Source organism: Dromiciops gliroides, chromosome 6 (assembly GCF_019393635.1).
Source record: "Dromiciops gliroides isolate mDroGli1 chromosome 6, mDroGli1.pri, whole genome shotgun sequence".
In the NCBI taxonomy this organism is placed as follows: Eukaryota; Metazoa; Chordata; class Mammalia; order Microbiotheria; family Microbiotheriidae; genus Dromiciops; species Dromiciops gliroides.
This window is the reverse complement of record NC_057866.1, coordinates 106,468,612-106,482,849: the sequence shown is the minus strand read 5'-3', so window position 1 is coordinate 106,482,849 and position 14,238 is coordinate 106,468,612. Positions and strand designations below refer to the sequence as shown.

Sequence of the window (14,238 nt, the reverse complement as noted above, 5' to 3'; positions counted from 1 at the left end):
TATGGTAGGGTCAGTGAAGCATTTTCATTTAACTGCCCTTTACCTCAATTCTTGGAAAAGTTGCTTTAACTTCCTTGGGTCTCAGTTTCCTCATCAGTAAAATGGTGTGTTTGGTCTAGCTGACCCTAAAGTTTTTTCCAACTCTAAGTATATGCTCCCTATGAGACAGCTAGGTGGCACAGTGTATAAAGCACCAGCCCTGGATTCAGGAGGACTTGAGTTCAAATCCAGCCCTCAGACACTTGACACTTACTAGCTGTGTGACCCTGGGCAAGTCACTTAAACCCCATTGCCCCACCAAAAAATAAACAAATAAACAAATGAACAAACAAACAAATAAATAATCCCAAATCCACATAATAATTCTCTGAGAGATATTGGATATGATGAAGAGAGCTCTGGACTAGTCCTGGCCCTAGTGCCAATGTATCATGTGATCTAGGTAATAATGATGATTACTAGCATTCACATTGCATAAATTCTAAGATTTGCAAAGTGCTTTACAAACATTATCTCATTAAAACCTCACAGCAACCCTGGTGTCTTCTTGTTATTCATTTATTCAGTTGTATCTGACTCTTTGTGACTCCATGGACCATAGCACACCAGGCTCTTCTCTCCTCCACTATCTTCCAACAACCTTGAGTAGTAGATACTATTATACCCCCATTTTATAGACGAAAAAGCTGTGACAGACGGCGGTTAAGATCACACAGCTAGTAAGTGTCTATGGCTGGATTTGAATTCAGATCTTCATGACTTCAGGTCCAAGGCACCATCATTTTAATATCTTCATGCCTTAGTTTTCTCTGTAAAGTGAGATTGTTGAACTAAATGTTCTTTTAAGGGTCTCTTCCAAGCCTAAGATTCTATAATTTTGAAGGAAGTATGCTAAGGGAAATTTTAGAATTTAGAAGTCACAGGAAGGCAGGTTTTGGCTCAACATAAGGACAAGCTTTCTTATCATAAGCATTATCCCAAAAGTGGAATGGGAGGTAACGAATTCTCTGCCACTGGAAGTTTTTGAGTGAAGACTAGATGACAATTTGGCAGGGATTGCTGTTGATGTGTGGCTTAGACAAGCCGTCTTCTGAACTTTCTTCCCATTCTGAGACTGTATGATCTCAATATTGTAGGATTGTAGATCATCTGGAGTCATGGAAGATAGAGAAAGCAGAGAAGCTGAAATCCAATGAATCCTCAAGCTTTGATTTATCCATTAATTTCTATGTCCTCCCCATAGTTCTATCTGTTGTATGTTCCTTTTTCCTTTCTCCTTACCCTTGGATGGATGGAGGTGCCACTGAGCAAATGGAAAGTGAACATAAGGTTAGGGGCAAGAAGAAGCAGAAGACTGATTAATGCAAAAGTCAAGTGATTGATTCTTAGGTAATAGAGTTAGTTGGTTGCCCATGCTTGCATGGCTAAGGCTTTTCCTTGGCATTGTGGTCAAGCTCCTATTACCCCTTGCCTAGGCAGGGCCTAACTGCTTCAGTACCCTCCTCCTTACCTGTTCTGAAGCCCTAAGGAGTACGGTTCTTTGTAGACTCCGACTTGGTGTCCTTCGAGTCTGCCGACAGACCCAATTACTTCCTTCACGTGACCACCAATGGGTCTCTGTCCCTGGCCAAGTGGGAGCGGAGTGAAGGGTTCCAGAACCGAGCCACATTCATCATCCACCGCAGCACATGGCTCCCTGGATATGATGCTCTGGAGTCCTTTAATGAGCCTGGCTCCTTCATCAGCCTCTCAGGTCCAGTGCCCATCCTGCAGAGGTACCAGCACAGAGAGGAGTTCCGGCTTGCCACTCTGCTGAAGCTCATAGGTAAGAGTCATTCCACTGAATCCAGCAGATATCAATGAAGCCTCTTGGTAAGGGCCTGTTCTTAGTGTTGGGGATATGCAGGGAGATGGAACATGGCCCTGGATCTTGAGTAGTTTACAGTCCAATGAGGGAAAAGGCAAGTATACAAAATAATTATGATATGAGGAGAAGTGTGATAAGTGTGAAGGAGATATTTAGAGAAAAGGCTCTAAGATATTGAGAGAGACAGGGAAACAGACAGAGACAGACAGAGAAACAGAGACAGAGACAGAGAGACACACACAGAGACACAGAAACAGAAAGACAGAGATACAGAGATATATACAGACAAATGGAGACACATAAATAGATACATAAATGGATTGCTGGATGCATGGAGTAATTATAAAATGCACACTATGTGTCAGGCACTGTGACAAGTGCTGGAGGTACAAATACAGACAAACAAGATAGTTGCTGTGCTCAAAGAACATACATTCTCATAGGGGAAGACAACACATAGAAGGGTCCTGGAAAGTGGGGGTAGGGATGACCCCCAGTACATGATGAAGAGACAGTGGGGAAATAGCCTGGAGGCTTGGACACCAGCAAGATAGGGGAAAAGCTCATCCATCAGGGCTGGGAGACTCAGGGATAAAGTTCCAGGTTCTGATGGGAGGAATGAGGGTAAGGGAAAGAGAGCAGATGAAGAAAGAGCTGGTGGCATGGGCCCTAGAAAGATGAGGCAGAAGTTCATCTTTCATCAAGAGGAAGGGAAGGGTCATAGGAGATTTTAGGAGGAATTAGCATCTGGGTTAGGTTATTAAAAAAGGGAGAGAGATATTAGCAGCTGGAGGTGAGGAAAGTCTTTTAAGTGTGGAAGACTGTGTAAGCAAAGGGAAGGAGGTGGGAGAAGGCAGGACAAGAATGAAGAAAAATAGTCTGTTTTGATTGAAGGGAAGGACTGTGAAGGGAGGTTCTATGAAATAAGTCGTAACCATAGAATGGTTGGCCTTAAATGCCAGAGTTTGGAGATTATTGTTTGGGAAATAGGGGGCCACTGAAGGCTTTGGAGGCTAGGAGTGACTTGATAATAACTATGCTTTAAGAAGATCACTTGGGTAGGAATATGGAGGACTGATTGGAGAAAGGAAGAGATTGGAGGTAGGCAGTATGCTTAGGACTGCAGTAGTGCAGACAAGAAGGAGTGAGAAGAGAACCTGAGGTGTGATAGAGTCTGTCTATGTCAGCAGAAACCTCCCAACCCTTCACCTGGGTGAGTTGGGGCAGGTGAGGTGATCATTGGCCTTAGTGTTTGCTGGGTTGGATCTCATTCCTGATTAAGCAGGAGATAGAGGGGCTCGGCTTGATCTTGGGGGTGCCTTTGCACAGAAAGGCATGGCCTATGGATACAATGACAATATCTAAAAATAAAACATCAGCCTCTGGGGGAGGTGATGGAAAAGAGACATGAGAACATGCCAGGTTGGATGTCTTGCTGACGGTTGCACATGCCAGACCTATTAGTTCAGAAGGTTCCACTTAGGAACTATGTCCCTGAGGAGCCAAGGCAAAACAAGGACTGGGATAATAGGGCCTCACAGCCTCTCCCCACTCTTGAGGTATCTCTAAGCTGTTCCCTTTCTTTCTCTCTTTCCCATGGTCTCCTAGCTCCCCAACCATTGCCACCCAGAAGGAAGGTTTACTGATCAGTCCTTTTGTCCATACCCCTACTTACTGCTGCCTGACGTGCTCTCATCTGCTTAAAGACCTTTAGCAAAAGAAATGTAGCTGGGGCAGCTAGGTGGTGCAGTGGATAAAGCACCGGTCCTGGATTCGGGAGGACCTGATCTGAGTTCAAATCCAGCTCCAGACACTTAACACTTACTAGCTGTGTGACCCTGGGCAAGTCACTTAACCCCAATTGTCTCATCAAACAAAACAAAACAAAAAACCAAAAGAAACGTAGTTGCATTCATTAGCCATTCATTATTTATCATGAACAAAGTACTATGCAAGGCACTGATGGAAATAAAAAGGTTAGATAAGTCTCTACCCTTAGGGAGTTTACAGTCTGCCAATATTCACATGTTAACTAATATATGACCTTACAAGGTAAGTGCTTTGCTTTTGTTGTTGTTGAGTTGTTTCATTTGTGTCCGATTCTCCATGACCCCATTTGGGTCTTGGCAGAGATTCTGAAGTGGTTTGCCATTTCCTTCTCCAGCTCATTTTGCAGATGAGGAAACTGAGGCAAAGAGGGTTAAGTGACTTGCCCAGGGTCACACAGGAAGTGTCTGAGGCACTCTGGTCTTTCTGACTTGAGGGCCTATGTTCTATCCACTGCTCCAATTAGCTTCCCTGATAAGCACTTAAGGAAGTTACAAAACAAAGTACTAATGAGGTCTTGGTCAGTCCAGATCCGGAGCATTGGGTTCATGAGAGCATCCAAGGAGGGCATCCAGGATGGAGGAAGTCTATGAGGTCATGGCATGAAGTCAGTTAAAGATTTGGGGCCAATCCCTTGCAGGAGCTGAGTCAAGCACTGGTAAGTTGAAGGCACTAGAAGGGTTTGGACTGAAGAAGAGAAGAATTAGTGGAAGGTGTGAAACTGTCTTAATTTATTTGAAGTTTTGTCCCATCGAAGTGCTCATCTTCCTAAGGATTGGCCATGTCTGATTTACTATGTGTAGTGATTAGGCTCTAGCAGTGTTCTATGTCCTTAGTATACAAAAAAGAGCCCCCAAGGAGCCTATATTACTTCTAGATTTTGGAATCTTTCGTGTATTTGGATCTGGGCTACCTAGTCAACCTGGGCCCTAGAAGACAGGATTTGAGTCTCTGTCTCCCCAGTGGTGTCTTGCCTTGTATGTAATGGGCATGTAATATGTTTGTGAGCATGGTTTGTTTTCTTTATTGTATTTTATTTCTTTCCAATTAAATGTAAAGATGGTTTTTAACATTCATTTTTGTAAGATTTTGAGTTCCAAAATTTTCTCCCTCCCTTCCTTCTCTTCCTCTTCCCAAAGCCAACAAGCAATCTGATATAGGTTATACATTACAATCATGTTAAACATATTTCCACATTAGTCATGTTGTGAGAGAAGAATCAGAACAAAAGGAAAAAAGAACACAAGAAAGAAGAAACAAAAAACCCCAACTTTAACAAAAGCGAACATAGCATGCTTCAATCTGCATTCAGATTCCATAGTTCTTTTTCTGGATGTGGAGAGAACATTTTCTATCATGAGTCTTTTGCCATTGTCTTGGATCATTGTGTTGCTGAGAAGAGCTAAGTCTATCACAGTTGATCACACAATGCTGTTGTTACTGTGTACAATGTTGTCTTGGTTCTGCTCACTTCACTTAGTATCAGTTCATGTAAGTCTTCCCAGGTTTTTCTGAAATCTGCCCGCACATCATTTCTTACAGTGCAATAGTATTCCATTACATTCATATGCCACAACTTGTTCAGCCATTCCCTAATTGATGGGCATTCCCTCGATTTCCAGTTCTTTGCCAGCATGATTTGTTTTCCCAGATACCCGGTCACCAGGCACTTCCTACCCTGCCTGTGAGTGGCATTATGATGCCTGTACCAGCCCTTGCTTCCAAACCTGCCGGGATCCTCAGGGAACCAGCTGCTGGGAGGTCCCCAGGTGAGAATCTTCCACCAGGTCACAGGAATGAGCCATGTTGAGGAAGGGAGCATAGGTATCTCTGTGTGCCCACATGCGTCTGAATGTACACACGTGTGTGCCCATTTAGAGATGAGTGTTGTACATAAAAGTCTGCATATGGGGTTGGGTTATGAAGAAAATTGAGTTGGGGAATTAGCCTGCATAGAATGCAGTGTCTCCGTTGTTTCTGCAGGGTTGAAGGCTGTGTCCCTGTTTGTCCCATCCCCATGGTCCTGGATGAAGTCACCCAGAAATGTGTCTACTTGGAAGACTGTAGGTGGCCAGGTTTTTTATACTCTCACGTGTGCTATAGACTTCTCTGTGCCCTGTTTGATGAGTGATGGGCACGGGTTCCTAGGATCTCACAGGGCCTGAGCTTAATCCCCTAGGAGTGGACTTGGAGAATTTGGGATCTTCCCCTACCTCCTCAGAAAGGTATGAAAAGTCCTCAGGAAAAGTAAAAAAGGCCAGGAGAATGGGCCACATTGTCTCAGGCAGGCCCATGGGCAGGAAGCCAGGGTCAAATAACATGTTGAAAGCATCAAAATCAACCTGGGGAGAAGATGATACTCCTGGGGTGGTGAGGTCATCACTCAGTCACCAGGAGCCTGAGCCTGTGCCTGACCATGCCCCAGGACTACAGAGGGAAGAATAGCACTGCCCCTACCCTTGGGAAAGTGCTGGTCTGAAGAGGCAACATTGACCACGTCTTGTGAGAGCTTCCAGTCCTAGGGAAGAAAGACCTCATTGACCAGTCATAGAAACACAGCCAACCAGACATCAATTCTGGAGGGAATGATGGCCCCCAGGTTGTGCTGACCAGATAATGGACCCATGGGTCCTCACCTGAGCCTCTCCCCTCATTTGTGTTTTAGGCATTGAGTCTGCAGTCGTTATTCCCAGTGTGAAGACCCAGGCTCCTGACCGAGATCTGATCTCCCCAGAGGAATCTCGAACCCCTGGGATGTTCCCAGCCACGACTGGGCCTAGAGTACATACCAGCCCACCAGCCCTCACCATGGCTACTTTCTCCCGGGCCCACCCATCACCCAGGGACTTAGAAGTTGCCCTCAGTACAACCTCGAGCTTGCAGATACCCACAAAGGAAGGAGCAGAACCAAGACTTGGGTCTACATTGGGAGGTACCATCCAGCCTCCCTCAAGGTGGCCCACAATTGCAGACCTAGCTACAGTGGTCCCAGCTGATGTGCAGCTGCCCCCTGGCTTTACTGCCACCCCCCCAGCTCCAGTAGCCACTTCCTCCTCCCCACCCAGGATGCCAGTACCCAGTGTGGGCACAGCCACCATAAAAACAGCTCAAGCAAAAGTGACCTTCACAGGAAGCCCAAATACTACAATGTTCCTGATGCCCCCCACAGCACCCAGTTTCCATCTAATGTCCAAAGCTGTGACGGTTCCTACGCCACACCCCTCGCCAGTAAGGACGACGCTGCTGCAAGCAGGGCTGAGGCCCTCCCCAAGTATGGCACTCTCCGAGAGACCCCCTTCCACAACTGTAACCACTGAGATATCACCGGTGGGGCTTCCCCCCTCTGCAGGGCTCCAGGATCCATTGTTGATGACCTTGATGACAGGGGAAGGGAATAGGACAGAACCCCCTAGAATCCCCTTGGCTGAGGGTGTGACAACTTCTGGTACCTCTCCTCCCTCTAGAGGCAAGACCTCTGTGGGGCAGATCCATGTCAGAACCTCTGTGAGCACAAGGACAGAAGTGGCACGAGCCACAGGGCAGGCTGAGGCAAGCCATACCACAGCTACAACCCTTTCAACTTTCCCGGTCAGGAGCCGGTTTTCCACCACCCTCATCATCCATCCACCTTTGGGTGCAGTTCTCTCAGTGACTGAAGCCACTAGTCCCATGACCCTGACCTCTGTGACTCTGGTCACCTCTGCTCTGTCTGCAGCAAGGTCACCTGTTACACACACACCAGCACCTGTGCCCTCTCTGGTGTCTGATTCAACTGTGCCATCCCTGCTGTCACTTACCAGCAAGTCTCTGGTCAAGGCAGGGACGCCATCAGGCACCCAGGAGATCAGTCACCTATTATCGACTTCATCCCGCCCTCTTCCATGGACCCTTGTCTCCAGTCGCCCTGGCCCCAAAGGATCCGGGGTTTCTACTTTGTCCCCAGGGAAGGGCACACAGTTGTCTGTAGCCACCTCCCTGTCCCCTGTGACCTTCCACCCTACTCTTCACCCGACCTCAGTGGGCTTGACTCAAGTTCACACAACTGGGCAAGATGTACCCCTTACCATGGTCACAGCACCATCTTTACTAGGGCTGACTACCCCTCTCCTGCAATCAGAAGCTGCACCCTTGGCCTCAACCCGTGAGACGTTTGTGCAAAGGGTGTCAGGGGCACCGGGCAAGAGCACCACTGAAAAGGGGGCTGTCCTATCCAAGCAAGTGCCCCTCCCTACCACAGCATATAGCACATCCTCCCGGGGTGGCACAGAGCTGCCTGCTATACCTCACTCTCCAGTGACTCCAAGGACTAAGGCCAAGGGTGCAGGTGCCACATATATGCCGCGTTTGTCCACATCCTTCCCCCTTGGCCCCATAGCTACCAATGGGACAGGAACATCTTCATTGCCACAAACCACTGTGACCTCATACTTCCCAGTTTCTGTGGCCCAGACTAGAGCCTCTGGGGTGACCCGAGGGCTCCGACCTCCAGAAGAATCTGCTGATGAAGACACAACAGGACAGCCTGGGCGGTCAGCCCCTGTTGAGGACGTCTCCGTGTTACCTACCTCAGTCTTGATGTCAATGAGGGAGTCTTCTACATTTCCAACATGTGTTGTGAGTAATTCATCAGCGTTTTCTGGCTGCCTGTATAGTGACCCATCCCTTTAATCCCTCCCACATCTACAAAGCCTCCCTCCCCCACCCCTCATCACTGGACCCTACCTTTAGGGTATACTGATAGCTGGTGACCAGCTCCCCCCAGACACTGGTTCTTAGCCAGAGGAGAACTTGGGTTGATTGGCTTTCTTTCTTTTGGGGTCACTGCCCAAATCTTTCAGGCTGACTGGCATGATTGTGTTAAAACTGACACTCCTTATTTCTGCACAGGCTCTGTGGCCTGGGCTTTCACCATCATGTTTGGCACGCAGGGCATTTTCCTGGGCACAGTGCCACTCAGACATACAAACAGTTTGCCCCATTTAACCTTGTTCCATTCTGTCCTGAGCTCCTTAGGTCAGGGTATTTTGTGTGAAACCACATGAGTGCATCTGTGTGCCCACTGGGGTGTATCTTCTCCATGACCCCCCAAGAGCCTGTTCCTCCTGGCACATGCCCACACACTACATCTCCCTTATACTATCTGACCCTAGTGCAGCACCCAACTCCCCCTCTTTTTTCTTTGCTTTTGCATTTATATACTCAACATTTAAACACAGTGTTTGGCATATAAAAACACAATAAATGCTTTTTTCACCCATCCTTTCATTTTTGATTCTTACAGAGTGTGAATGAAACACAATTCACCTGGTGATAAATTACGTGTGCCTGCGCCTATCACCGCAGTCCTTAAGCAGATGGGGCTGGGGTAAAGTGGGAGCTGCTGGAAGGCTGAATCTCCTTTCATTTTCCCATGCCCCTACACAGCTTGGTAGGGATTCTTTATTCTGGCAAGAGAGTGACACCACCTATCTCTCTTCCTATCTATCCTAGCCCATCATAGAAAGCGAGTGTGTCAGACATATCTGTGTAGAGGGAGAATTGATCCGAGTTAACCAGACCCAGCAGTGCCCATACAGTGCCTCACCCCCTCCTTGTGGGGTTCTGGGCCTTGCTGTGCGTGCCAATGGAGACCGCTGCTGCTCCCGCTGGGAATGCGCCTGTAAGTAGCCACTGTAGCCTAATGCTAAGGTCATGCTCACTTGACTATGGGTAGGGAGTGAGGGGAGAAAGGGAACTTTTGTAGCAGAGACACTCCCTCATCTTGTGTGATCTCATGCCTATTGAGATCTCTGTCCAGAGTATGACAAACCTGACCTGTATGAACACAGTGAAGTAACCTGTGCCCCTTCAACTGACCCTCATGCCCTCTCTATTTTAGGACCACAAGATCATAGAATTAGAGCTGAAGGGACTTCAGGGGTCATCTAGTAAAATCTCTTCATTTTACAGAGGAGGAAACCGAGGCCCAGGGAAGCTAAATGGCTAGCCCCAAGGTCATACAGTCAGTAAGCATCAGAGGCAAGATTTAAGCCTACATTCTCTGAGCCAGAGTCAATGATTTTTCTACCCTATCTCCCTTAAAAAACAATTGGTATTTTGCTCCAGTTGTAACAGAAGGGAAAGGGAAGGAAAGGAGAGAAAAGGAGAGGAGAGGAAAGACCAATCAATGTTTTCAGTGTGGGACCTGGAGGGTGGGGAGCTGGTTCCATCACACATCACACAGATGTGAAGAAGCTAGGACCCAGGGAGATCCCCTTGCCCAGCAGTCAGCTGACCCTTTCTCTGAATAAAGCTGTGGCTGCAGGCTTTAAAGAAGCCAAGCCTTGGTTACGTGAGGATCTCCAGTAAAATGATTCGGCCCTTTTCTGGCCTCTTTAAGAAGGGGACACTTATTTCCTCTCCCTGGGCAGGCCAGTATTGTTTCTTTGAACAGTATCTCTCTTCTGTCTGCATGTAGGTAGATGTTCTATTTTTCCTGACTTGAGCTTGGTGACCTTTGATGGGAGCTACGTAGCCCTGTTTAAAGAGGCCTCCTACATTGTCAGCCAACGCCCAGAGGAAATGATCACTGTTCTCGTCCTCGACTGCAAAAGTGCAAACCTGGTAATTACTCCATGCCCCCTTACCATTAGGGGGCCCAGGAAACTTGGGCTGAATTTGGGAGGAAGAAAGGAAGTAGAGTGAGAGAGTAGGAAAAGCCCAAATGGTAAACCAAGTGATGTGCTCTCAGCTTAGCTCTCTAACCTTCCTTGTGACCCTTGGACAATCATTTCATTCTCCAAGCTTTATTTACAAAATGATCGTCATCTTTTCCCCTAAATCTGCCTTTCTTCCAAACTCCTCCATTTCTATTGGGAGCAGCATCACCCTTCCAATCACCCAGGCTTGAAACATTAGAGCTGCCTTCCATTCTTCCTTCTTACCTCCCTAATTCATATCCGATTAGTTTCCAAGTCTTGTCATTTCTACCATCACATGTCCCATGCCCATCCATCCACTTCTGAATACTCACATAGCTACCACCTGCAATCCAGGCCCTCATTGCCTCGGTCTCATTGCTAGTGGGTCTCGTTGTTTCTGTCTTCTCCCCTCTTCAATCTACATAGCTACCAATTAAAGCATGTCTGATCACACTACTAGCATACACGAGACACTTTAGGAGTTGCCTATTGCTTTTTTTTTTTGAGGGGAAATGAGGGTTAAGTGACTTGCCCAGGGCCACACAGCTAGTAAATGTCAAGTGTCTGAGGCCGGATTTGAACTCAGGTCCTCCTGAATCTAGGGCTGGTGCTTCATCCACTGTGCCACCTGGCTGCCCCCATCCTATTGTTTCTAAGATTAAAAACCAAACCAAACAAAAAACCCATACCAGAACCAACCCAACCAAAAAACCCCAGACAACTGCACCTGCTAGTTAAACCCACCTCCATCTACCTTTCCAGACTTATTTCACATTGCTTCCCTTCGCACATGCTATGTTCCAGCCCAATCTGTCTACTTGCTCTTCCTTGAACTTGACATTCTATTTACCACCTCTGTGACATCTTTGCACAAACTATCCTTTTCTTTTCTTTTTCTTTTTTTTTTTTTTGGCAGGGCAGTGAAGGTTAAATGACTTGCCAGGGTCACACAGCTAGCTAGTAAGTGACAAGTGTCTGAGGCCAGATTTGAACTCAGGTCCTCCTGAATCCAGGGCTGGTACTTTATCTACTGTACCACCTAGCTGCCCCCACAAACTATCCCTTCTTCCTCACCTCAGTTGCCTAGAATCTCTAGATTGCTTTATGGCTTAGCTCAGGAGTCACTGACTCCCCAAAGGCTTCTTCTCCTGGTTCTCTCTATCGTTAGGATTCTCCTCTGCCTCCAATTATTCTGCATTTCTTTCTCTGGGTGCATGCTGTTTCCACCCCTCCCTGTGGAATTCAAGTGCCTTAAAGGCTTAGACTGTGTCATTTTTGTTTTTATATCTCTGGGACTTTGAATGGTGCCTGTCCCTTAATAAAGAAATAAATTTGTGGAATTGAATTTCAGTAACAGTTGCACCACCTGTTTTCAAAGGGCTCTTATGAGTTTAGTAAAACTAAAAGTGCTGTGGACGCGGGAGTTGTTTTTGTTATTGCTGTGATTGTCATGGAGGAGAAGGAGAGCTGAATTCTGAGCCAGGAAAACCTCATTTTAGGTCTCACTTCTGACATGCAGTGTCTGTGTGACCTTGGGCAGATCACTTACCCTCACAGTGTTCCAGACAACTCTCTGAGATGATACAGGTTGAATAGTTGCTGGTTTGCATCAGTGAAGGGAGTTTCCTCACTGGGAGATCCCCGCAGTGAGATAATTGCATGTCTAGACCCCCTCCCAAAAAAATTCTAGAAGCACATTGGGCTGAAGGACTAGGCTTGGGAGGCAGGGGGACTGACACTGAACAACTCTGGGGGTAGAAGTTTGTGCTGTGGGTTGACCAGAGGTAGGTAGACTCTGAGTAGGAAGGCAGCAGAGCATGGTGGGAAAATGTTATCCTGGGATCCAGGAGATGTAGGTTCTGGGCTCAGCCTTTTCATTAAATGTGTGATCTTGGGACAGTCATTTCTCCTTTTGGGGTCACAGTTTCCTCAAGTGTGAAATGAGGGAATTTGACAGCTTGCAGCTCTGACAGACCTTCATTCTGTGAGAAATCTGTTAGAAAAATCAATGGATATTCAAATTTGACTTCCCCATTATTCTGAACAAGGTACTGAGAATATGCAAATTGAAAACAGTGCCTACCTTCAGGGAGCTTGACTTCTCTTGGTGGTGGAGAGAAATATGTAACATATATATGGGTAAATATAATGCATTGTGTTGAAGAAAGGATAGGGAAAATCCCAACAGGGTATTTTAGGAAATTTTGAGAACCCAGAGGACACTTTATTTTTCTGGGAGTATGAGGGAAGGCTTTGTAGAGGAGTGGAGCTGAGCTTTGAAGCAAGAGGATGATTCTAAAAGGTAGTAATGAAGACATAGTGCATTCCAGGCTCAGAAGACAGCTTCGGGACATTCATGGAGGTGGAAAATGGCATGTCAGATTCTCAGAATTTAGCCCATTTTGGCTGAAACAGAGTGTATGTAAGGGAGGAAGGCACAATCAGGCTGGACCAGGTAGGTGGGGCACTGATTATGGAGGACCTTGAATATCAGAGTAAGGAATATGTTTTATTCTAAAGGCAATTGGGAACCTCTGAAGGTTTTTAAGTAAGAGTGCCATGGTCAGGCTTCTGACATAAGGAGATTATTTTAGCAACAGTGTGGAGATTGAATCGAAAGTGGAAGAAACTGAATCACAGAGCATCAGAGTCAGAAGATTCCTTAAAGATTCTTTAATCAAACTGTCTTACTACATAGAGGAGGACCCTGGGGACTAGGAAAAAAACCTGTCCAAGACCACAGTTAGTTATTGGCAATACCAGGACAGAAACTCGGGTCACAGGATTCTAGCCCAAGGCATTTTCCTTTATGCCTCTTTGCATTATGACACACCAATCTCCACAGAAATGTTGTGGAGACAGCTCTCTAGTCTCTGCATGGAGATGATGCATATTTTGGATTGTCTGTGGCTACTTTTAACCTTAATGTGGCTGCCCTGTAATTATATTGGGCCTCATGTCTGGGGTATTCATGGGATGATAAACCTTTTCTCTACTGTCCAGGAGAGAGTGGATGGAACTTGGGAGAGAAATCTGGTATAGAAAGAAGAGAGAGAGAGAATTTAGAATTTTAGGGGCAGCTAGGTGGTGCAGTGGATAAAGCACTGGCCCGGGATTCAGGAAGACCTGAGTTCAAATCCGACCTCAGACACTTGACACTTACTAGCTGTGTGACCCTGGGCAAGTCACTTAACCCTCATTACCCCTCGGGGGGGAAAAAAGAAAAAACAGCACAAATGATTCTGTGGACAATAGAAACATCCTGGGGGCTTGACTGTATTGTAGATTATTGGTGCTTTGTAAAACTTGAAGCATCATATGGTTGTTAGCTATTATTGTTGTTTCTATCTTCACCTCACCTTTGTTAGTAACTAAGGAGTGGCTGGGTGAGTTCTTTTTATCCCCTTCTAGATTCATCCAAACCACTCTGCCACCAAATGATTTGGGAGAGTTTTCTGAGGGAGGACTGGGGCCAGGAAGAATTGCTTGAGTCCATGTAGGAAGGAAGGGCCTTATGGATGGCAAGGACTGGGAGTGAGACTTTGGTTCAAATCAATTATAATCTATGGTTCCATGGTCAGGTTACTTGACTTCTTTTTAAGCCTCAATTTCTTGATTTGTAAAAGAGGGATAACATACACTGCCTGGCATATCATAAGTGCTTAATCAGTGTTTATTGACTGGCTCTGACCTACTTCATAGGGTTATTGTGAGGATCAAATCAATGAATGTTTACAAAGTGTCGTATAACACATCATAATGAGGGCTTATTTATGTCACAGTTGCTAGTTTGCAAAGTGCTTTTTTCTTGCAACAACTTGGTAAGCATATAATATACTTATTTTAAATATGAGGAAATTGAGG

General features: G+C 46.2%; 1 protein-coding gene across 1 annotated transcript in view; it reads left to right on the top strand.

The window, feature by feature from the left end:
* Window positions 1-14,238, top strand: part of OTOG (otogelin) — a 101,210-nt gene that overhangs the window by 59,978 nt on the left and 26,994 nt on the right. Inside the window, exons 33-38 of the mRNA XM_043972247.1 lie at window positions 1,547-1,825; window positions 5,346-5,463; window positions 5,678-5,757; window positions 6,360-8,308; window positions 9,185-9,353; window positions 10,152-10,297. Coding sequence (XP_043828182.1) covers window positions 1,547-1,825; window positions 5,346-5,463; window positions 5,678-5,757; window positions 6,360-8,308; window positions 9,185-9,353; window positions 10,152-10,297 — 2,741 coding nt within the window. The remainder of the gene's footprint in view (window positions 1-1,546; window positions 1,826-5,345; window positions 5,464-5,677; window positions 5,758-6,359; window positions 8,309-9,184; window positions 9,354-10,151; window positions 10,298-14,238) is intronic.